General features: G+C 42.1%; 1 protein-coding gene across 12 annotated transcripts in view; it reads left to right on the top strand.

Annotated features, from left to right (window-relative positions):
- Nucleotides 1–1,625: 1,625 nt before the first annotated feature.
- Nucleotides 1,626–25,870, top strand: part of MAK (male germ cell associated kinase) — a 73,757-nt gene continuing 49,512 nt past the window's right edge. For 3 of the 12 annotated variants that reach the window (XM_054557189.2, XM_063725333.1, XM_054557190.2), the window contains exons 1-4: nt 1,666–1,752; nt 9,424–9,753; nt 21,504–21,558; nt 22,470–22,591. In XM_054557189.2, the coding sequence (XP_054413164.2) occupies nt 9,653–9,753; nt 21,504–21,558; nt 22,470–22,591 (278 nt within the window). In that variant the 5' untranslated portion in view covers nt 1,666–1,752; nt 9,424–9,652. Of the gene's footprint in view, nt 1,914–9,423; nt 9,754–21,503; nt 21,559–22,469; nt 22,592–25,870 lie in introns of all 12 variants that reach the window. The other 9 variants (XM_054557187.2, XM_024248054.3, XM_054557180.2 and 6 more) reach the window with 9 other exon arrangements.

Raw genomic sequence — 25,870 nt, 5'->3', positions numbered from 1 at the left:
TCCAGGTTGGTCAGACTGGTCTCAAACTCCCAACCTCAGGTGATCTGCCCACCTTGGCCTCCCAAAGTGCTAGGATTACAGGCATGAGCCACCGCGCCTGGCCATTTATTATTATTATTATTATTATTATTATTATTATTATTATTATTTTGAGACAGAGTCTTGCTCAGTCACCCAGGCTGGAGTGCAGTGGCACAATCTCAGCTCACTGCAACCTCCGCCTCCTGGGTTCAAGTGATTCTCCTGCCTCAGCCTCCCGAGTAGCTGGGATTACAGGCACGTGCCACCACACCCAGATGTTTTTTTGTATTTTTAGTAGAGATGAGGTTTCACCATGTTGGCCAGGCTGGTCTTGAACTCCTGACCTCAGGTGATCCACCCACCTCGGCTTCCCAAAGTGCTGGGATTACAGGCATGAGCCACTGAGCCGTCTGTTTTTAAATGTTTATTTCAATAGCTCTTGGGGTACAAGTGGTTTTTTGTTACATAGATGAATTATATAGTGGTGAATTCTGAGATTTTAGTGCACACATCATCCAAGTAGTGTATATGGTACCTAGTGCATAGTTTTTTTTATCCCTAGCCTCTCTCCCATCCTCCCCTTTCTGAGTCTCCGAAGTCCATTATTTCACTGTGTATGCCTTTGCATACTCATAGCTTAGCTTTTGCTTGTGAGAACATATAGGTTTTGGTTTTCCACTCCTGTATTACTTCGCATAGAATAATGACCTCCCACTCTTCCAAGTTGTTGCAAAAGACATTATTTCATTCTTTTTTTGTGGCTGAGTAGCATCCTATGGTGTATATATACCACATTTTCTTTATCCACTCAGTAGTCAATGGGCACTTAGGTTGGTTCCACATCTTTGCAATTGTGAATTGTGCGGCCATAAACATACGCGTGAAAGCCTACTTCACTTTAAGCTGTGAGGGCCACAGACATCTCTGTCGTGTCTACCTTGGCACTATTCTCGGTCCCAAGCCCACATCCTGACACCTAATAATTACTAACTGGCCGCACCACTGCTTCATCACTTATGTTTCTGTTTCGTACACCCTTTTTGCCAGCCAATCTGAACTATTTGCAGTAACACAAGTGTGCCTTCCTCTCTAAATTCTAGACTAGTTACAATTTACCCATTTATTCACACATTCATTCATTTTTCTTGGAATTACCACTATCTAACCCTGTGGCTGATACTAGGCAGGTTCTCTGAATGAATAAATGCAAACGAACTTAGAAGTGCAGCTCAAGAGGTAATAAATACCCAAGGAATTGACCAATATAAGGAACTGCATACAAGAACAGTTTTTCCCCAGGCACAAGTAAACAAGTGCAAGTATGAGGCAAACAGACGTCCTTCTCTTGCTCTGCCCGGTCTGGGAACCATATTTTAATTAATCAAGACTTTGTAGAATGAATCGGAACAAAACCAAAACAAAATAAAAGGCAAACAAACCAACTTCTGAGAAAGAACTGACTGAAAAGGTGATCAACTCCCCTAAACCCCAAGTCTAAATGGCACACTTGCTGCAGCTCAGCCTACAGTCCCCCGGCTCCCTGACCTGAAGCCCCGCCCGGGGGAAAGCGGGGCCTGCGGGATTGGCGCGGATTTCCCGCGAGACCACGCCCTCTCTGGGCGGGCCGTGGGCGGGCCTTAGGCCCGCCTGCTGCCCCCCGCCCCCCGCCGCCCCCGTTTCCTAGGAGATGAAACACACAAGACGGCGGAGCTTCACAAGAGAGCGAACGAGGTAAGCGGCAGGCACTGGCAGGTAATCCTCAGCGGGCTGCGGGGCCACCACCCTCTGTCCGACCCAGCCCGAGCCCGACCTGCGAGGCTGGCCGGGCATGTCCCCTCGGCGCCCTGTGCTACCAGGGCCAATCTCCGCCGGGAGACGCGTCCCTGACGCCGGTAGGGGAAGGACCGGAGGGAGGAGGGTCCCCGGAGGGGCGGAGCGGGAGGGAGTGGTCCGCTCGAGGGAAGGCGGTCGGTGTCTGCCAGACCTCTTGACCACTTTCCCGCCTCCTGGACCGCGGGGGCCAGCCTGGCGTGGGAGGATGACGGCGGGGCGTACCTTAGTCTGAGAGACCCCCGCCCCTAAACTCTCCTCCGGAGTCTCCCACCTCTGCGCCCTCCTCCGCTCACCTGCTGCTTGGGCTGGCGGTGGAAACTGCTTTTAGGACAGACAGGCAGGATTGGGTCTCACGGAGGCAGCGGAACTGAGTTCAGAACTGTTGCAAAATCTAAAAGGAGGGAGAAAAACAAGAACTAGGTCGGACTCCAGCCCTCGCTGGTGCATCCGAAGGACGCTCAGGTGAAAGTAGAATTCCGCACACCCGCGTCCCCCCCACGGCGCCGGACTCCCGGCGCCCGGGGACGCCTCCTTCCACCACGCGGTCCCCGGAGCCTTTTAAGGGCCCTGGTTTGAAGAGTTGGATCAGAAAGCGTGTGACGAAAACTGTCCCTTTTCTGCAAGTAATACGTTTTAATTTAGGGACAGTTCAAGAGTGCGGTGTCGAGAGCAATAAAACTGGTTTTTAATGTTTAGTAATCTCAATCTTACAAGGAAAGAGCTCTGTATGCAATTGTGTTTAGGTAATCGTTGAAAAGAAACAGACATTTGTTCTAATGATAACGGAATTCTTAAAGAGGGAAGCCAAAGTTATCTGACTTAATTTATTCAGAAACACAACCCACTGAGTGAAATAATGGTGAAAACAAAAGTGACTTTCCAGCTTTTCGGTCGGGCCCCGCCTCCCCGGCCCTTCGATTCCCGAGGCTTGACCGGGAGTGAGAAAGTTCCCCCAACCGCGCCACCGCCTGCTTCCACTGCAGGCGCCGGGCAGGACGTTTAATCTCTTCGTCGGGGTGGACTTTGTTTATTTGTGTGTAAGCTTTGAAATAATTTGTGAATATGAGCACAGAGAACTGTGCTTTTATATTTTAAGATACAGTCTTTGTTTTCCCATTGTAATAGCTCCTTATTTAATTTCTTAAACCTTCGACTTGGTTAGTTTGGGATCTTTTTTCCTGCGTTGCTTTTTAAAGAATTTGGTGACTTTTAAAACGTTAATTACTCTTTTGTTATGTATTAGAAGCGTTATTACCAGCCTCGGAGTGACATAATTATAGTATGTTCTAGAAAGCCACGTTGAAGACATCCAAGCCTTATCTCTTCAGTGATTGGCGGACACTAGTTTTACCCTTCATTTGCCCTCTTTGCTAATCTTCTTTAATCCTATCTAAATCTCTTATTAGCTGGCAAAAGCTGTTGAGAATAAAAGCCATATTTACAACAATTGTGCACTTAGATAAACGGTAATTATGAACTTAGATTAAAAAGTTGAAAACTAGAATGAGAGATAAATTATAAGGGCATTTATTTTTGTGTAGGTCTATAATTAAGCCTCTAAATAAGCATCTTTTTCTTTAACCCATAGGAAAGTCAATAAATATTGTAGCTTGACTGTAGAAAATTCCAAGTTTTTAACAATTCTGTTAAATTGAGGGTGATAGTTATATTTACTTGGGTTTTGTTTTGCATATGTATCATATCTATATATATTCATGTACATAAGAAACTGTGTTAATATATTCCTATTTTGTAGAATTAGTTTTCCATAGGTCAACAGAGAAGAATATATGTATCTTGTAGAGAAATATTATTGTGCGTGAACTGGAGAACCATGGGAAGCCTGTGTTTAAGGAACATAGACTGCTTTTTGATTAGTAATCAGTAGTTGCTATGCCACATTAATAAAAGTAGTTGATTATGTGCTATCCGGGAGCAGGGACATGGAAATAATGATTTTTTAAAAGCTTTACCTTGATATCTATGTCTCTACATTAGACCATTGTCCTTGTATGTTCAGGGGATAGAAGGAACAGTTGCAATGATCAGCTTCTCACCCTGGGCAGCTGTTGATTTTGTAATTAATATAGTTCAAAAGAAGTCTTTCCAAATATTTTTCTTAGGGAGCGCAGTATGTAAACTTGTTTTACTTAAAGGTTACATAGGGTTTAAATGGGACAGATCCTCACAGAACCACTAATCTGACCTTTTAAAAATCTATGTCACGTCCATAATCCTCACCACTCCACCCCTCAAACAGAAAGGAGCTGGGAAATGGTCGTGTTCCTTGCTTATTCTTCCCTCAGTATAAGTACACCCTATCCTATAGCCATCATCAGTTGAAAGACAATTGGTGTTGCTGGTGTTTATTCAGAAGTTGATTGGTTAGCCTTGGAATGAAGTTGCCACAATAGCCGCTCACAAAGAGACTGTGTGTACAGGCCTGGGTCGAAAGTCAGCAGTGACTGAATGCTCTATTGTGCTGATAGTGCTGGTGCAGCTTCAGGTCACCCTCCCACCCCAGGGCGGTGGTGATGGGGGTGGCTGATGGCCCTAATAGTGGAAGATAGAGGTGTAATTAATTCTTAATTTTTAGATTGTTGGGCCAATGAAGGTAATTTTTTTGTCACTCTTTCTGTTTCCACTTCATGAATAACACTCGCTACCATCATTACCAAGCAACTAGAGGCAGCTCCCTCTTCCATTCCCTTCTCAAGTAATATGTCCTTTTTCAGAATTGTCTGTATTACTTTTCTACCTTTTAGACCCTCAAATGCTTGTCCTTGGTTAGGTGTCAACATGAAAATAATTTGGTTAAAAGAAAAGATGATGCTATCATACCATTATGTTTCTGAATTACATAATTTTCATGGCCAGGCGCAGTGGCTCATGCCTATAAATCCCAGCACTTTGGGAGGCCGAGGCAGGTGGATCACAAGAGGTCAGGAGTTCAAGACCATCCTGGCCAACGTGGTGAAACCACGTCTCTACTAAAAATACAGAAATTAGCCGGGCATGGTGGCACGTGCCTGTAATCCCAGCTACTCAGGAGGCTGAGGCAGGAGAGTCGCTTGAACCCGGGAGGCGGAGGTTGCAGTGAGCCAAGATAGCGCCACTGCACTCCAGCGTGGGCAGCAGAGCTGTAGGAGATTGGTCAGGGTGGCGGGAAAAATCGTAGAAAGATGCAAACCTTCTTGGAAGGCCAGTGGTTTGCAAAGCTTCAAAAGAAAATTTGGCTGAAGGCAGCTAAATTCTCTTAAGAGCTTAGGTTAGATAACAAGGGGATGTAAAGAAACTAATCTAGATAAGTTAGTTTACTTAGGCCTCAGAACCTGGCCTTTAATCATCCAGGCGCAGGACTGCGTGGGGCGGGGGAGCGGTGCAACCATGTTAATTACTCACAAGTGTGTTAACTCAAAGCCTTTGTCATTAAATCTGTGCTGAATAAATGCCCACAGCGCCAGCTGGTCAGGGCCATGGTTTACAGTACCCTCCTGGGGTCTGTGTGCTGCCCGATCCCCTAGCCCACTCTTTCACTGGATACCTGTGTCTGAGTGCATTCTTTGATCTGTCATTCAGCCATGGTCTGTGGGTCGGACCCGGCACAGAGTGAGACTCTGTCTCAAATAATAATAATAATAATAATAATAATAATAATAATAAATTTTCATGAGAGGAGCTCCACCTAGATTCTTTCTCCCTTAACCATTCAAGTTCTAAGGTCTCACTCTTTCCCTTCACTGTTTCTATTATTTTTCACTGGTCTGAATGACCCAGATGTAGCCTTAGGGTTTAGTCAGGATATGGAGTAGTCCCACTTCACTTTCCAGTTAGTTGGCAATATCTTAGTGTTTGAGTGAGGAGCTGCATTAGGAATCTTAAGATGGAGATTGGGGTAGGTGGCTTGAGTTGTGGAGCTTAGTCTGAGTGGTGTTGGAGCAAAGAGGATTTCTTTAGCCTCATTAGGGATAGTAAGAGCTGGCACCAGTTCATAAGAATGGCTTGTTTAGAAGTTGGAGACGACCCTGAAAAACCAACAGCGTCAAGCCAAATGCGCCTATTGGATTGACTCCATCGTTAATTCTTTAGTTGATCCTTGACAGGTCATTTAATCCTTCCATGTTTTTATTTTACGATCTTACTGTCATAAGGAACATGACGGCCTTTTGTGCAAATATATTCTCTTTATGCTTAATCAGAAAAAATCAGTAAACCTAGAGATAACATATTTCCTAAAAGAGATCGATATATGTCACCTTAAATAGGCTAGCTAGAAAAGAGTGTACAGCAATTTAATATGCTGGTGATAAATTGCAAAATACTGATTTAATAAAATACTAAATGAGAAGAAATATATTTCAGTCCATGTTTTGTTTAACGTAGTACAAAACAAAACAACCCAAAAGATTTTTCCAAATTATATTTGCTTATACAGATAAAGGCAAAATGAAGAAAAGCAAATTCATGTTTTGATTAGGCACTGTGTAGAGAGAGATACTGCCTTTCTCTATATTAATACCTTAATATTTGGAATCAGTGTCTATGAATAAGGTGACAATGACTTACAAAACTATTCTTTTTCAGGCAAATGGGGAACCATTTGCTGGTACTTATGATTATTAGCTTGGGCTTAATCTGACAAAAATGAAGAAACCCCTAAATAGAAATGGAATCTGCTGTCATGGTCTCTTTTTCAAGATCCTGGCCATGGAGTTAGCATAGCCTAAATTATTTTATATGTGCCTTTGAAGGGATTGTTACCTACATGAAGTAAGATAAATGTTAAATACATACTCCCTATTATTATTATTATTTTGAGACAGAGTCTCGCTCTGTTGCCCAAGCTGGAGTGCAGTGGTGCAATCTTGGCTCACTGCAACCTCTGCCTCCCGGGTTCAAGTAATTCTCCTGCCTCGGCCTCCTTGGTAACTGGGGCTATAGGCCTGCGCCACCACACCCGGCTAATTTTTGTTTTTTCAGTAGAGATGACTTTTCACCATGTTGGCCAGACTGGTCTCAAACACCTGACCTCAGGTGATCCACCCGCCTTGGCCTCCCAAAGTGTTGGGATTACAGGCATGAGCCATGGCACCCGGCCCACACTCCCTATTATTAAAAGCCCCCCAGGATTCTTCTCAAGTTTTCTGTGAACAGATACCTTCCTGTAAATAGGAAACAACATAGCTTTACTGTGCTACTCTGCACGTTTATGTCTGCTCATGTTTATGTTTCTTTTCCCGGAAAGCCTGTTTTGGGAAATCTTAAGTATTTTGACAACTATAACATGTCCTTGTTGGTCTTAAATTCCTGCATATAATAGAGGAGCAATTTCTGTGATTTAAATGAAAGTGCTCCAGTGAGAGACAAATATTCTTTGCATGAAGAACTAAGTTATAAAAGGCACTTTAAAACAAACTACAGACACACCTCGGAGATACTGTGGGTTTAGCTCCAGACCACGGCAATAAAGTGAATATTGCAATAAAGCAAGTCACACATGTTTCTGGTTTTCAAAGTACATATGCAGATTATGTTTACATTATACTGTAGTCTATTTAGTATACAATAGCATTTTGTCTAGAAAAAATAACATACATACCTTAATTTAAAAATATCTTGTTGTGGCCGGGCACAGTAGCTCACATCTGTAATCCCAACACATCGGGAGGTGGAGGCAGGTGGATCACTTGAGGTCAGGAGTTTGAGACCAGCCTGGCCAACATGGTGAAACCCTGTTTCTACTAAAAATACAAAAAACAGCTGGGCGTGGTAGCTTGCGCCTATAGTCCCAGCTACTTGGGAGGCTGTCAAAAAAAAAAAAAAAATCTTATTGCTAAAAAATGCTGATTATCTGAGCCTTCAGTGAGTCATAATCTTTTTGCTGGTGGAGGGCTTTGCCTCTATGTTGATGGCTGCTGACTGATCAGGGTGGTGGCTGCTGAAGGTTGAGATGGCTGTGACCATTTCTCAAAATGAGACAACAATGATATTTGCTACACTGACAGACTTTTTACAAAAGATTTCTCTGTAATATGTGAGACTGTTTGATAGCATTTTACCTACAGTAGAACTTCTTTCAAAATTGAAGTCAGTCTTCTCAAATCCTGCAACTGCTTTGTCAACTCAGTTTATGTAATATTCTAAATCCTTTGTTCTTGACTGGGCACTAGTTCATGCCTGTAATCCCAGCACTTTGGGAGGCCGAGGCGGGCAGATCGCTGAGGCCAGGAGTTCGAGACCAGCTTGGCCAACATGGCGAAACCCCATCTCTACTAAAAATACAAAAATTAGCCAGGTGTGGTGGTGTGCACCTGTAATCCCAGCTACTGGGGGTCGGGGTGGGCACCTGCAATCACAGCTACTGGAGGAGTGATGGTGACAGGGGTGAGGACCGAGGGACAAAAATCACTTGAACCTGGGAGGCGGAGGTTGCAGTGAGCCAAGATTGTGCCACTGCACTCCAACCAGAGTCTCACTCTGTCTCAAAAAAAAAAAAAAAAAAAAAATTCTTTTTTGTCTTTTCAGCAGTGTTAATAGCATCTCTACCAGAAGTAGATTCCATCTCAATAAAACATTTTCTTTGTTCATCCATAAGAAACAATTGCTCATTCATTCAAGTTTGATTATGAGATTACAACATTTCGGTCACATCCTCAGGCTGTACTTCCCTTTTTTATTTATTAAAAAAATTTTTTTTCTTTAGAGAGAGTCTTACTCTGTCACCCAGGATGGAGTTTAGTGGTGTGATCATAGCTCACTGTAACCTTGAACTCCTGGGCTCAAGCAATCCTCGTGCCTCAGCCTCCCAAGTAGCTGGAACTATAAGTGTGCCACCAAGCCCAGCTAATTTTTTAGATTTTGTAAAGAAGGGTATGATATGGTGCCCAGGCTGGTCTCGAACTCCTGGCCTCTACAATCCTCCTGCCTTGGCCTCCCAAATTACTGGGATTACAGGCATCAGCCACCATGCCCGGCTATGTTTCTTATTTCTTTGTATGAATCTAGTGTGACACTAAATCCTAATTAGTATTTAAATTTTTCTTAGTTTGATGTAAAATAAAGTAGCATGTTATTTAAATAGAATACGAAATTTTAAAATAATGCCATTCCTTTCATATGAAACAAAAGTTTGCTTTATACTTACCTTACCCAATTAGGGTACTTATATTCCACAGAAAATTTAGAAGTAGTACAGTTTTAAACAATATGCCAAATTAAATACGATACAAAAATTGATTCAAAGAATGGATATAATACAGACATCAATTTTCCAAGGTCTGATTTGGAATAATATAGATTATATTTAGTAAAAAAGGAATCATACAAGCCATTATGCCATTATTGAACATAAATAGCACAGTACCATGTAAATGAGGCATTTACCAAGTAAGTATTACCAGTGAGTTATATGTGAACTTCATTTTACATAGACAAATGACTTACTGACAAATATTTAACACAATAGTATTTATATTATTTATAATTTTTCCCTTTGCTCTAAGTTGCCAGTACAATTTTTGAAGAGACTTGTTAATGAAAATTCATGATATCCTTGTTTTCTTTCTTTAGGGTGTTTATAAGAATGGAAGTGCTGTTTCCTTGCCAGATTCCTTCATGCTATATCTCATGAACCTCTGTAATCTTGGGGAAGAGCCTATATTTAATGATGACAAACCTGCCACCAGTGTAGCAACAACAGTGTGAGGACAAAAACAAATAAAAATTAAGAAGCATTCAAATTTATATTCAACAAGGAAGTCATTTCAATCAACAACTTCTGCTGCATTATTTTTCCAAGATGAACCGATACACAACCATGAGACAGTTGGGGGACGGCACGTATGGGAGTGTGCTTATGGGCAAGAGTAATGAATCCGGGGAGCTGGTGGCCATCAAAAGGTACTGTATGTGACACTGCCAACTTCACCTTTGAAAACTCTGCTCTTTATTTTCCTGTCCTCGCTTAAGAATATATACCAGCACAGGCTGGCGTGGTGGCTCTTGCCTGTAATCCCAGCACTTTGGGAGGCTGAGGTGGGCAGATCATGAGGTTAGGAGTTTGAGACCAGCCTGGCCAACATGGTGAAACCCTGTCTCTACTAAAAATACAAAACTTAGCCAGGCATGGTGGCATGCGCCTGTAATCCCAGCTATTCAGGAGGCTGAGGCAGGAGAATTGCTTGAACCCAGGAGATGGAAGTTTCAGTAAGCTGAGATCGCGCCACTGCACTCCAGCCTGGGTGATACAGGAAGACTCCGTCTAAAAAAAAATATATATATACGCACACACACACACACACACACACACACACACGTGCGCACAGGCTGCGTGCGGTGGCTCATGCCTGTAATCCCAGCACTTTGGGTTGAGGTCAGGAGTTCGAGACCAGCTTGGCCAACATGGTGAAACCCTGTCTCTCCTAAAAATACAAAAATTAGCCAGGCATGGTGGTGCACACGTGTAATCCCAGCTACTCAGGAGGCTGAGGCATGAGAATCACTTCAACCTGGGAGGCAGAGGTTGCAGTGAGCTGAGATTGCACCACTGCACTCCAGCCTGGGTGACAGAAGGAGACTCCATCTCAAAAAAAAAAAAAAAAGAATATATACAAGCACAGAAAGAGGTCTAGTTTAGACCAAATAGCATTTGGCTCATGTGGAATGTCATTCTTGGAAAAGAACATTGCCAAAGAGGAATTCTGCTGTTTTTCGTGTATATTACTTTAATTGTCTGGCTTGTCCAGCTACACTGATAAACCAAAAAATATGAGTGCCTCCTTTTTTATATGTATAATACATTTGGACCAAAACTACAGGTGGTCTTTGGAATGTTCTTCCAAATTTATTTGTTGGTTTTCGTTTTTGTTTGTGTTTTTTGAGATGGGGGTCTCACTCTGTTGCCCAGGCTGGGGTGCAGTGGTGTGATCATGGCTCACTGCAGTCCTGACCTACCAGGCTCAAGCAAGCTACCCACCTTGGCCTCCCAAAGTGCTGGAATTACAGGTGTGAGCCACCATTGCTGACCTGTTTTTCACATTTAAAGTTGAGTGCAGAGTAGGGCTTATTATTTCTTTAAAACAAGGTCTCAAAATCAGATGGTATTCATAATGTCAAATTGAGTGCTGAATGATATATTCCTGAACTTATGAAATAGAATTGTTGTTAATTTGTTTGTTTTTAATCCACTGTGTTTATCTATTGCTGCATAACAAAATACCCCCAAAGCTTAGTGATTTAAAATAAGAAGAAACATTTATTAATTCACATAGTTTCTGTGGGTCAAGAATTTAGAAGTAGCTTAGCTGGGTAGTTCTGGCTTGGGTTCTCTCATGGCAGTCAGGTAATTGGCCAAAGTTGCAGTCATCCGAAGGCTTGACTGGGGCTGGAGGATCTGCTGCCAAGGTGGCTCACTCTTGGTTTGCTAGGGCTGCTGTAACAAAGTACCACAGACTGGGTGGCTTAAACAACAGAGATGTATTTCCTCACAGTTCTGGAGGCAAGAAGTGCAAGATCAAGGTATCTGCAGGTTGGTTTCTTCTGAGGCCTCTCTCCTTGGCTTGTAGACAGCCATATCCTCTCTAGGTCTTTATATGATCTTCTCGTTGTGCATGTCTGTGTCCACATTTCCCGCCTCTTTCTTTTCAAGACAGGGTTTCACTCTGTCCCCCAGGCTGAGGTACAGTGGTACAAACATAGCTCACTATAGCCTCAGCCTCCTGGGCTTGAACCATCCTCCTGCCTCAGCCTCCAGAGTAGTTGGGACTATAGGCATGTACCACCACACCTGGCTAATTTTTTAAAAATTTTTTTGGAGTGATGGGGTCTTGCCATGTTGCCCAGGCTCCTCTTATAAGGACACCAGTCATGTCAGATTTGGGCCTATCTGAAAGACCTCACTTAACCTTAATTACCTTTTTAAAGACCCTATCTTCAGATACTGTCACACTGTGAAAGTCTGGGGGCTAGGACTTCAATATAGGAGTTTTGGAGGACACAGTTCAACCCATCACACTCACTCACAGGGTTGGCATATTTGTGCCGGCTGTTGGCAAGAGGTACCTCAGTTCCCTTTTACAGAGGCTCCTTCCTTGGGCCTTTCCAGAGGGTTGTTTGAATAGCCTCGGGACAGGGCAGTTGGCTTCCACTAGAACCAGTCCCGTACTCATTGGATACGCATCTCCACATTACCACATCAACCAAATTATGACAATCTAAAATTTAAATACTTTAGCAAATGTTTTAAAATATTATGATCTAAACCATTACATGTACAAGGAAATAACTTCATAAAATATTTTTAAACAGTCATCATCAGATAAGTAAATATATAATATACAATAATGGAAATGAAAAATAAATGGAATAGGCTTAATAAAATTGAATACTCATTTGTGATTTGACTAATTAAAAAAAAAACATTGATTTCTTAAAAAACTTATGATAAAGCCTCTTGGCTGAACTCAGTGGCTCACACCTATAATCCCAGCACTTTGGGAGGGCAAGGCAGGAGGATTGCTTGAGCCCAGGAGTTTGAGACCAGCTTGGCAACATGGCGAAACCTCGCCTCTACAGAAAATACAAAAATTAATTGGGCATGGTGGTGCACACCTGTAGTCCCAGCTACTCGGGAGGCTGAGGTGGGAGGATTGCTTGAGCCCAGGAGGTCGAGGCTGCAGTGAGCCAAGATAGTGCCACCACTACTGCACTTCAGCCTAGGTGACCTAGTGAGACCCTATCTAAAACAAACAAACAAACAAACAAAAAAACTCTTAGCAAATAGGAATAAAAAGAAACTTCCCTAACCTATATAATTCATATTAATGTGAATTAATATGAAAACCTATATAATTCATATTAATGTGAATTAATATGAAAACCTATATAATTCATATTAATGTGAAATATCAGAAGTAATATCAGTACAATTCATTTGAAAACCCCAAATGCCTGCTAGCAGTCCTGCTGATTAGGATTGCATTGGGGATACTACTTCAGTAAGACAGAAACCTAAGAAATGAGTGTTATTAGACAAAATGAGCTGAAATAGCCCTCATTTGTAGATTAAATTATTATGTAAATTCACACAAAGAAATACTTTATTATACACAAATACATTCATATATAAAAATATTTTTAAAGGCCTGGAAAGATACACCCAAAATCCATGATAACCGTGGCTTCTGGGGAGGAGGGTAGGCGAATCAGAAGGGGTGTTGGGTCTTGGGTACAGTCCCACAGATGGTTATTACTGTCTAGTTTTATATGACAAAATGTTCATCATTTTTTTCTGAGTGGCAAAAATATGGTGTTTGTTTTATCCTTCAAAAATACGGCATTTTTTTTGTTTTGTTTTGTTTTGAGACAGTCTTGCTCTGTTGCCAGGCTGGAGTACAGTGGCGCTATCTCAGCTCACCACAACCTCTGCCTCCCGGGTTCAAGCAATTCTCCTGCCTCAGCCTCCCGAGTAGCTGTGATTACAAGCACGTGTCACCACGCCTGGCTAATTTTGCATTTTTAGTAGAGAGGGGGTTTCTCCATGTTGGTCGGGCTGGTCTTGAACTCCCGACCTCAGGTGATCCACCAGCTTCAGCCTCCCAAAGTGCTGGGATTACAGGCGTGAGCCACTGTGCCCGGCCTACTGTACTCTTTTTTAATTGGGAAAACAGAAGCTTTCTCACATCCCATCCAGAATGCATCGGGTTTCCTCTCGTTGATCAGAAGTGTACCACATGGCACCCCTAGCTGCAGGGAGGCTGGGAAACTGATTACTTAGCTGAGCATTTTATATCCCTGTGTAAAAGCTGACTCTCTGAATGAAGAGGAAGAGAAGGAGGGCTTTCGGCTACTCAGCTTACCGTGTGTCTGCCACATGCAGTATCTACTGCGTGCTGGGCAGTGCTCCACCTTAGGCAAAGATGGAGCAAAAATGAATGAGAAGTCCCATGGAAGACTTGAAGAAAATTGAAAAATTCATTTAGCACAAAATTGTTAAACTCCTATTGTATTTCATGATCGGGACAAAATAGATGTCTTACAATATACTCAGGAAGACCAGCAGATTCAAGAATTTACAACATCAAGTATGCTAAGTCCTATGATGGGGGAATATTGGGTCCTGTGGGAGCCTAGATAAGCCACACTGGAGAAGTATCACAAAAGGCTTCCCAAGTCATTGAGACCTCAAGAATGAGAGAAAATTATTTTTTTAAAAAGGGGGGTCGGGGGAAATGCTCCAGGGAGTAAGAAATAGTATGTATGAAGCCCTGGAGGCGAGAGAGAGTGTGTGAGGGCCTAACTGGGGCTGAGTAACTGAAAGAAGTGTAGGTGGCTGGAGCGTGGATTACGAGTGGGGCAGAGGAGGGACGTGAGGCTAGCAGGTGAAGTCGTGAAGCCAGATGAAGGAGTTTGTATATCTTGAGGACTAGAAGGTCATGAAGGATTTTAAGCAGAGTTGTTGATGTAATCAAATTTTTAGAACTGGCTGGTTAGTAGAAGAGTGGAGACGATTGAAGAGGTCAAGACTGGACACAGGTTGGCCAGTTAGAACGTCAATACAGTCATCTTGGTTAGAGGTTAGAAGGTCAGTGCAGTCATCTTGGTTAGAAGTGGTGGTGGCCTGACAGGAAAATAGCTTTGGGGATGGATGTAAGTGGATACAGTCAAGGGACATTTAGGAAGCAGGCTCTATAGAAACTGGTGACTGGGCATGAGGGTGGAGGGAGGAGTAAAAAATGGGGAAGAGTCCAGGCTAACCCCTGGGATTCTGGCTTAAATGTATAGTGGTGGTGCCATGTACCATGTCAAGGAGGAGGAAATCACAGGCTTAGGGGTAAAGCTGAATTCAGTTTGGGGCATAATGACTTTAAGATGACTTTTAGTCAATTGAATATTTGCATTTAAATCTCAAAACAGAGGTGCAGCCTGATGATTTGGAATGGTTAGTCTACAGATGGCAATTGAAACTCTTTAGAGGGAGAAGAAAAGAGGTCCTCATTTAGAGCACTGAGAAACCATGGCATATAAAGGATGGGCCCTGGAATAGGATCTTACAAAAAATTCTGAGGAGCCACCAGAGAAATACGGTAGAAACCAGGAGAATGTAGAAAATATCTGAAAGCAAGGGAAAGATCTAAAGAAGCAGAAGCGTGTATCAGGAAGTCTGGAGTGTGATGATTCCAGAGCTCTTTCAACGGCTCAACATTGTACCCAAGAAATTCAGATGTTTTCTGTGATTTTCATGCTGAGTGGTTAGCATTGTTTTTGTCCTCAAATGTGTCATCTAATGACCACCTTATGGCTACTTCACCTCCAGGCATTACATCCATGTTCAAGGAAGGAAGAAGGGAGAATAATACCAGCAAACTCTTCTCATCTTATCAGCTAGTAATAATTCTTCCCCAGAAGTCCTCAAGGACATCCCTTTACATCTTACCAGCTAGTAGTGGGTCACGTGGTCTCTCTCACTTCCGAAGGAGGCTGAGAGTGTGGGTATTTACTCTTCCAGTCTCTGTATCAGGAGGCAGAAGGAAAGGGGCTGGAAATGGCCTTGTGATATTTCAACAATATCATCTGCCGTGGTGTTCCTTGGGTTTGGGGAATATAACATAACTGGCAGCCATGGTGAGCATTGTTCCAGTGGAATAGTGGAAGCCAGACTGCAGTGGGACAAGGAGCAGTGGGAAGTACGCCAGTGGAGGCATGGAGCTTTGGAGAGTTGTGAAGGATGAGTTACTGAGTTGCTAAGAAAGCCACAAAGGGGTTTCCCAGTGTCAGGAAGAGTCCGCCTGAAATTACATGGGATGAATGTGAAAGTGGAGCCGCTGGGAGCATTTTCATGACTTTTCTTTCCACCTTCACCCATCTGTATGGAGAGGGGAGACTGGAGGATGACGAGGCAGGAGAGGGGAGACTGGAGGATGACAAGGCAGGAGCAGTGGAATGGTGGGAGAAGGGGATGTTCAGAAAGTGTGTGTGATCTTGAGAGTATAGTGGGTGAAAGGCTGATGGTGGGGCCAAGCTGGATGAGGAGGCAAACCACGCCACACAGGTGGTTGTAGGAATAGCCACAAGTTGAACAAGAAAGAGGTTATATAAAGAAGTTTTGAGGGTAGCGATGGTGAAAAGGATAGGAGGTTATAATCAAGAGTCTGAAGTTGGAAAGGTTGTTAGGTCTTGGACGGTAGGACCATTCATCATAACAAGGAGTTTATGAGTAACTGTGGCAGGACAGAGGTGAACATCTCTTAGGAGTTAAGCAACTGTGAAGCCAGGCTACTGGCAGGGTTATCAGTTTCACCTACACTGAATATTCACTATAGCCGTTACTCCTCAAGTCTGAACGAGATAGTTATGTTATCTACAAGAGTCATATAAGCAGGCTTTGCCATCTCTTTAAAGCCTGATAAACAGGAATAAATTTTACCTGAAAATTACAGATATTAGAGTCCTCATTCTCCGTTCTCATTTTTTTTTTGTTTGTTTGTTACCAAAACAATTCACATCCCATAATATCCAATCAAACTTTTGCTTGGTGATATAAAATTCTAGGCATTTCCAATTTAGGCCATAAATATTCTAGGTATAACTGGTTAGGTAACACTTTAAGATCCATCGATACTTTTCCCCTAAAATTAAAAATAAATTCCAGGCTGGGTGTGGTGGCTGACACCTGTAATCCTAGCACTTTGGGAGGCCAAGTCGGGCGGATCACTTGAGGTCAGGAGTTCGAGACCAGCCTGGCCAACATGGTGAAACCCCATCTCTACTAAAAATACAAAAATTAGCCAGGTGTGGTGGCGTGTGCCTGTAATCCCAGCAACTCAGGAGGCTGAGGCAGGATCATCACTTGAACCCAGGAGAGGTGGAGGTTGCAGTGAGCCGAGATCACACCACTGCACTCCAGCCCGGGCAACACAGTGAGACTCTGTCTCAAAATAAATAAATAAATAATAAACAAATTCTACATTGAATACATTTTGTGGAGTAGCTGAAGAAGAGCTGCTTATTCTTAATTTTCAGAATGGGCAGTAAACATGTCCCTGCCCTTGAAGGGAAATTGATTACCTGCAAGAAGGTGTTTTCATTCTAAAAACCTTTTAAACAAAAGAGCCGGTGTTGGGGGCTGGGAGTGGGGATTTCTGTTGGGATTAGACAAGTTCAGCTATGGAATTTAACAAGTTCCATGTGTTATCAGATGTGGAATTTAAGAAGTTCCATATGGAATTTAACAAGTAGGAATTAAACAAGTTCAGAATTACATTGAGAAGCAGAGAAGAAGCTGAATGCTAGCCCTCTGCTTTTCTGGAGCTGGCCTGAAGAAGCAAGGGCATGGTGTGGCAGTTGGTAGATGACGGATAGGGTGGTGTAATCTGCTAATGCAAACATGGAGGAGAAAGTCTGTGCTTAATTCAGCAGGCAAACCTTTTGAGCGGTCTAGAAATGCAGTCAAAACTGGTTAGGATATGTTGGAGGGGGAATGGTTAGAAGCTGGGAGAACACTACACTGAACAAAACAAGAGGTTCCTTTTTGAATGTTTCCTTTGGGGAGTTTTAATTTAGATCACTGAAATCTTGTCTTTTCTGCTGCCATTTTTTTTTAAGTTATATACTTTATGTTAGAGGATGGTAGAAAGATTCCCTCACTTCATGAAGTTAATAAATATGTATTAAGCCCTCTGCCCTTTAAGAACTTGAGAGGTAGTTCCATTTCTGAAGTTGATTTCCCGTGTCAGTTGGGAACACCATGGTACCATCTCTGATTGTTCATTGCCCTGGCATGGAGTGGTTGTTGACGAATTAATAAATGACAAAAGATGGCAAGGAACCTAAAAGGAAATGCCTTTTCTTAGCTATTCTAAGAAATTGTTTTACCTTTGGGATAATCATTTTGCAAGGAAACTTCTGTATTTATTGTAGATAGATACATGCATTGCCTTAGGGAAGTACTGTTGAGAAGTGGTAATTGCTGAAAAGAAGAAGACATGAAGAGAGTACATCTGGATGGATGAAGAGAATACAGATTTTTTTTTTTTTTTTTTGAGGCAGAGTTTCGCTCTTGTTGCCCAGGCTGGAGTGCAATGGCAAAATCTCAGCTCACTGCAACTTCTGCCTCCCAGGTTCAAGCGATTCTCTTGCCTCAGTCTCCCAAGTAGCTGGGATTATAGGCATGTGCTACCACGCCCAGCTAATTTTTGTATTTTTAGTAGAGACGGGGTTTCTCCATGTTGGTCAGGCTGGTCTTGAACTCCCGGCCTCAGGTGATCCACCCACCTCAGCTTCCCAAAGTGCTGCAATTACAGGTGTGAGCCACCGCGCCCGGCCAGCTTCTTTTTTGAGATGGAGTCTCGCTCTGTTGCCCAGGCTGGAGTACAGTGGCACGATCTCAGCTCACTGCAAGCTCCGCCTCCCGAGTTCACGCCATTCTCCTGCCTCAGCCTCCTAAGTAGCTGGGACTACAGGCGCTCGCCACCATGCCTGGCTAATTTTTTGTATTTTCAGTAGAGACGGGGTTTCACCCTGTTACCCAGGAGGGTCTCCATCTCCTGACCTCGTGATCCACCCGTCTTGACCTCCCAAAGTGCTGGGATTACAGGTGTGAGCCACTGCGCCCGGCCTCAGATTTTTTTTTTTAGAGACAAAGTCTCCCTGTGTTGCCCAGGCTGGAGTGCAGTGGCTATTCACAGGCTCGGTTATAGCACACTGCAGCCTCTAACTTTTGAGCTCAAGCAGTCCGCCTGCCTCAGCCTCTGTAGTAGCTGGGACTACAGGTGCACACCAGCATGCCCAGTGAGAGTGCAGATTTTACAGGTAGAATGAAAGTTTCAGTTATCACTGAACCTTGAAAAGTAACTTGAACATATTTTTATTTGGCTTCTAAAAGATTGGATACTTTTAAAATTCTGGACCTGGAGTGGTGGCTCATGCCTGTAATCCCAGCACTTTGGGAGGTCGAGGTGGGCGGATTACCTGAGGTCAGGAATTTGAGACCAGCCTGGCCAACATGGCAAAACTGCATCTGTACTAAAAATACAAAAATTAACCGGACATGGTGGCACACACCTGTCATCCCAGCTACTTGGGAGGCTGAGATAGGAGAATCGCTTGAACCTGGGAGGCAGAGGTTGCAGTAAGCCGAGATCACGCCATTGCACTCCAGCCTGGGTGACGGAGCGAGACTCCATCTCAAAAATAAAATAAAATTCTGAAATTACGTTTCAAGAATCATAGCAGGCTGGGTGTGGTGGCTCACGCTTGTAATCCCAGCACTTTGTGAGGCCGAGGTGGGCGGATTGCTTGAGCCCAGGAGTTTGAGACTAGCATGAGCAACATGGTGAAACCCCATCTCTACAAAAAATACAAAAATTTGCTGAGCGTGGTGGCATGTACCTATAGTCCCAGCTACCCAGGAGGCAGAGGTGGGAGGATCACCTGAGCCCAGGAGGTCAAGGCTACAGTGAGCCATGATCAGGCCACTGCACTCCAATCCGGGTGACAGAATGAGACCATGTCTCAAAAAAAAAAAAAAAAAAAAAAAAGAATCATAGCAGATTATATGTGCAGTTTCACATGGATGTGATCATTTCATTAATCAACTTTTCTTTTATAGCTGTATTTGAATTGGCTTCTGTTTTATTTTAAATTCATCATTGTGCTAGATTTACATTTTACATTTTAGCAAGACATTTTATAAATCTATATAGCACTGAAAAGTATCTTTTAATAAGCTAGTAAACCCGCATTTCATCACACTTCTTCATAAATATCTAGTACCTGAGTAACTGCAAATGAAATTCTGATTCACTAAGGATATTTTAGAAATAATAGCAGTTGATGCCCTTTATGTCATCTCAGTGATGTCCTGTATTTCGTCTTATAGTCAATCATAGATATTTGTAAACATGAAAACATCTAGTAGTTATCGAGTGCTGAACTAAGCAGTTTGCAAGACGCTTTTCTTATGCAGTAGTTTCTACTGTATGGCTAGCTAAGGAATTTGAGGCACGGACAGGTCATTAGGTGACTTGTCCAAAGTCATACGGTGAGTGACTGGGCAAGGATTTGAATCCAGGCAGTGTGGTTCCACAGCCTCTGTTCTTGGCTGTGATGTTGTGCTGCCAATTTTTACTCATTTCCTCACCTGTGTATTATACCCCCATAGAGCCTCTGGATCATAAGGATTATTGTAATTAATAAAGACAACGTTAAGCTTCCCAAGGATCTTCTGGAACGTCTCGATAGGAGATTATAATACTAAATGAAAGCAGCATGGCATATTTGGTTTTTCTTTTTCACAGCCCAGCCTTATAATTCCCATACCTGAAGAAACATTTTTTAGAATATGAATCCTGTTTTTTTTTGAGACGGAGTCTCGCTCTGTCGCCCAGGCTGGAGTGCAGTGTCGCGATCTGGGCTCACTGCAAGCTCCGCCCCCCGGGTTCACGCCATTCTCCTGCCTCAGCCTCCCGAGTAGCTGGGACTACAGACGCCCGCCACCACGCCCGGCTAATTTTTTGTATTTTTAGTAGAGACAGGGTTTCACTGTGTTAGCCAGGATGGTCTCGATCTCCTGATCTCGTGATCCACCCGCCTCGGCCTCCCAAAGTGCTGGGATTACAGGCGTGAGCTACCGCACCTGGCCATGAATCCTGTTTTTTATCCCTTGTTTTGTATTGTGACTAAAAATCTGTTCATGTAAAAACACATGTTCATATAAAAACACAACAACTAATTGGTGTATATAGTGGAAATACTTTTTACCCGAAATACACTTTTGGTATATTTATCTCTAATAGAAACCAATATTGGGATGAAAGAGGGGAAGCAAATAACAAAATTCAAGAAAGCCATTTCTCATCTGTCACCCAGGCTGGAGTGCAGTGGCGCAATCTCGGCTCACTACAACATCTGCCTCCTGGGTTCAAGCGATTCTCCTGCCTCAGCCTCCCAAGTAGCTGGGACTGCAGGCGCCTGCCACCCCGCCCAGCTAATTTTTTTGTATTTTTAGTAGAGATGGGGTTTCACCATGTTACCCAGGATGGTCTTGAACTCCTGACCTTGTGATCCGCCCTCCTTGGCTTCCCAAAGTGCTGGGATTACAGGCGTGAGCCACTGCTCCCGGCCAAGAAAGCCATTTCTAACGTTTATAGTTACTTCTGAATTTTTACCGACTAAAATAATTTAAGTAGGGAGACCTTTAACTTTATGGGCCTCTTGTCTAAAGCTGATGTAATGATATGCAAGTTATCAGATCAAATTATTTGACTAAATTTGCTCAAAATTTGTGATTTCTTTCCCTAACTCCCTCTGAAGTATAGTGTTTTATATTTATCTCTAAAGTTCTAAAAAGAGAGAAACTTGAAAAGGACCCTTTAAGAAAGGCACAATTAAACTGATAGAGAAATGTTAAGAGCTCACCCAGAAAAGAAGATTAATGGTAATTTTTTCACTTTTGTGTTAAAGCTGAATTTTGGATGCGACGCAGGCCTACCAAGTAGCCTTGAGGTAGAGGAGGTGATTTCCTTGTAAGGATAAGGAAAGAGAGAGATAGCTCGCCCAAAGTGAACCAATACTGGAGTAAGGAAGCCAACAGTGTAATGTGTGTCTTTGAATCCTCAATCCCTGAACACTAAACTTTCCCTAATTTATTTTAGGATGAAGAGAAAGTTCTATTCTTGGGATGAATGCATGAACTTGAGAGAAGTTAAGGTAAAATCCTAAAGATGAAAAGAACCTGAGAAGGCCTTAACACTACCTGAGGACAGTAGTTAAGATTATTTTATTCTCTGTGGGAAGCATTCTGAAGATAATTGTGTTTGTTTTTCCTTTGTATTCCTAAATTAGTTTCTCATTTCTTCTGGTTCTGATGTCAGTGGAGAACAGCATATAATTATATCCTCACATTTGAAAGTTCACTTTCACTTTTAAAAGAGCATCTTAAAATCATATTATGCAAAGACAACTTTTTTTTGTTTTTTGAGACAGAGTCTTACTCTGTCACCCAGGATGGAATGCGGTGGCGTGATCTCGACTCACTGCAACCTCCACCTCCTGGGTTCAAGCGATTCTCCTGCCTCAGCTTCCCAAGTAGCTAGGACTACAGGTGTGTGTCACCATGCCCAGCTAATTTTTATATTTTTAGTGGAGACAAGGTTTCACCATGTTGGCCAGGCTGGTCTCGAGCTCCTGACCTCAGGTGATCCGCCCACCTCAGCCTCCCAAAGTGCTGGGATAGCAGGCGTGAGCCACCACGCTCAGCCACCAAAGACAACTTTTTAAATTACTACATACCATTTCCTTAGATTTTATGCTTAAAGACTTGGATACAATTTTGGATACCTTTGCATGGTTAAGTCAGACAAAAGTTCGACCTATTTATAAACCAAGGGAAAAATGTAACAGATTGAAATGTTTAATAGCTATTGTTGGCTTGATTTATTGTTTGCACTTAACGTTCATTATTTAAAGCAATTATGTAGATATTAAAATGTCATTAATTAATGAACCCAGGAGAAATGGAAAATTACATAAGGTAATTATCATACTTAGCATTGACGCAATTTTGCCAAATTCTACAAGTTTTTTTAAAGAAATTTTAATGCGTATTTGTTATTTTTCAGTCTCTGAAGAAACTTAATCATGCCAATGTTATTAAATTGAAAGAAGTTATCAGAGAAAATGACCATCTTTATTTTATATTTGAATATATGAAAGAAAACCTCTATCAATTAATGAAAGACAGGTATGTTTTTATTCACGTTTTTCCCTGTTATTCTCTCCATGAGTTCTTTGGATCCTTTCAATATGTCATACTTTATGAGATAAAGAGTGATCACTCCAAAAGGTAAATTTAAATTAACTAGTTCTGTTGCCTTTATCAAAGGGTAACATTTAACACCGAAGAACCAGCTGTGACATAGCCAGCATTTTTCTGTTGTAAATCCTTGAAAGTGAAGGCCAGTATCTCATATCAATACACATACTATCTATTTATGCTTTTAAAAATACAAATTTATGTATAGTTTAGTACTCAGTAATAAAGCTGGCCTTGGGCACTATTGAGAAAATTATCTTGGTTGCTCTCCCAAGCATCTTGTGAAGGTTAATGAAAGAATGGAGAAAGTAACGAAGTTGCTTTCAAGAAAGGATCTAAAAAGTTCAGTCATTAGAATGCACAAGTCAATGATAAGACTTGATGTGTTACCAGTCTCAAGGAAATTCACAATTTTTAAATATGTTTGGGCAGAATCTGTAAAGGGAGAGCTTCGGTCTTCCGCCCTGGGCTTGGGGAGATAATGTTTTGGTGGTTATTCTGATCACATCGGGGAGATTAACATCCATTTTGCCTGCTTTTAAAGTGAGAAATGTTCAACAAAAAACTCTGAAATACTTAGAAATAATTTTCCGAAGTAATGATGTTGATTTCTCTTTGATTCTTACACACACACACACACACACACACACACACTCACTAACTCAAGGTCTGAGGATGTTATGTGAATTCTTCTTTAATCATATTTTTCCCTTTCTCAAAACATATTTATTGAATGCCTCTTATGTTCCAGGCCGAAATCATCATAACATTAATATCAATTAAAATAAAAGTAAATTTCTGCCCCTTAAATCAGTTTTTACTTTTCCAGAGTCCCTTCTAGGCCTTGTATATAGACATGCACGCCTTTTTACTTAGTTGTAATTTTAGTGAGACAAAATTTTTTATTGGATTAATTGACTTACGAGTATTTTTTATGTGGATACTTAGTCTTTATAGTTACTATAAATAATATATTCTGTTAAATGGCTATACTAAGCTTCATTTTTTGAACTATTTAAAATAAATAATTAGTGTGAAAATAGGTTGGTAATTATTGTATATAATATTGATGGAATTATTACCATCAAAGGTGATAATTATAAGGGTTATGAAAACGCTTGTAAGTGGAAAAAACAAACCAAATTGTGTGTATGTGACGTTCATTCCTAATATAAAAGCTATGCATGCAAATGGATTAGGACTGGATTAGAATACTGAAAAATTACAAGTTTCTTAATCAGGTGGTGGGATTATGGGTAATCTTAATTTTCAGCCTCTAATAAATTTTGTCCTTTAAAATATTGAAATGATATATACATACATGAAATATCAATATACCCTTGTTGAAAAAAATGAAATACATGTAAATTCATGAAATATTAAATTTTCATCTATTTTTGAAATATATATAAATCTGGATGGATGTGGTAGTGCCTGCCTTTAATCCAGTACTTTGCGAGGCTGAGGTGGGAGGATCACTTGAGCCCAGGAATTTGAGACCAGCCTGGGCAACATAGTGAGACTCCATCTCTACAAAAAAATTAAAAAATTAGCCAGGCGTGGTGGCACACACCTGTAGTCCTAGCTACTTGGAGGCTGAGGTGAGAAGATTGCTTGAGCCCAGGAGGTTGAGGCCACCCATAATCCCAGCCACTTGGGAAGGTGAGACAGAAGAATTGCTTGAACCCAGGAGGCCAGCTAATTTTTGTATTTTTAGTAGAGATGGGGTTTCACTGTGTCGGCCAGGAGGCAGAGGTTGCAGTGAGCTGAGATCGCACCACTGCACTGCAGCCTGGGCGACAGAGGAAGACTCCGTCTCAAACAAAAAAGAAAAAATACATACATATATATATATCTATACTGTATAAAGCTACACTAATACAGTAGTCATTAGTCAGATGTGGCTATTGAACTCCTGAAATGTTTGCATTGAAGAGTGTTGTCAATGTAAAATAAATTACACATCAGATTTTGAAAACTTGGTACAAAACACATTTATTAATAATTTTTATATTTTTTACTGCAAGCTTGATGGTTCATGCTTGTAATCTCAGCACTTTGAGAGGCCAAGGCGGGAGGATTGCTTGAGCTCCAGGACTTTGAGACCAGCCTAGGCAACATAGCGAGACCATGTGTCTCTCTTTTTTTTCAGAGACAGGGTCTTGCTCTTTCACCTTGGCTGGAGGGCCAGAGTGCAGTGGTGCAAACATGGCTCACTGTAGCCTCGACCTCTCGGGCTCCAGCAATTCCCCTGCCTCAGCGCCCCAAGTAGCTGGGACTGCAGGCACACGCCACCATGCCTGGCTAATTTTTGTATTTTTAGTAGAGACAGGGTCTCACCATGATGCCCAGGCTGGTCTTGAACTCCTGAACTCAAGGGATCCACCTGCCTTGGCCTCCCAGAGTGCTGGGATTACAGGGGGGAGCCACCACACCCAGCCCGCATCTCTTTTTCAAAAAATAAAAATTAAAAAGGTAAAATTTTAAAAATAAATAATTAAAAAACATTTTTTTTAGAGGCATAGTCTTGCTGTGTCACCCAAGCTGGAGTACAGTGGTGCAGTCAGCTCATTTTTATATTGATTACATGTTGAAATAATATTTGGCATATATTAGGTTAAATTAAATATATTGTTAAAAATTAATTTTACCTGTTTGATTTCTTTTAACATGACTGCTAGAAAAATGATGTTAAGTACACAAGTGGCTCTCATATATATTTCTTTCTTTCTTTTTTTTTTTTTTTTTTTTTGAGACGGAGTCTCGCTCTTTCACCCAGGCTGGAGTGAAGTGGTGCGATCTCAGCTCACTGTAACCTCCGCCCCCTAGGTTCAAACAATTCTGCCTCAGTCTCCTGAGGAGCTGGGATTACAGGCATGTGACATCACGCCAGCTAATTTTTATATTTTTAGTAGAGTCGGGGTTTCAACATGTTGGCGAGGCTGCTCTCGAACTCCTGACCTCAGGTAATCCACCCACCTTGGCCTCCCAAAGTGCTGGGATTACAGGCATGAACCACCATGCCCAGCCGGCTCTTACATTTTTATTGGACAACACCAATATGCAGAATAGAACTGAAGCATTTATTTATATCTCTAAATTTATTTATTTTTTTCCCTTTTTTTGGAGGCAGGATCTCACTGTGTCACCAGGCTGGAGTGGAGTGGCACAGTCACAGCTCACTGCAGCCTCGAATTCCCAGGCTCA

This window comes from Pongo abelii, chromosome 5 (assembly GCF_028885655.2).
Source record: "Pongo abelii isolate AG06213 chromosome 5, NHGRI_mPonAbe1-v2.0_pri, whole genome shotgun sequence".
NCBI classification, from domain to species: Eukaryota; Metazoa; Chordata; class Mammalia; order Primates; family Hominidae; genus Pongo; species Pongo abelii.
This window is presented reverse-complemented; position numbering and strand designations above follow the sequence as displayed.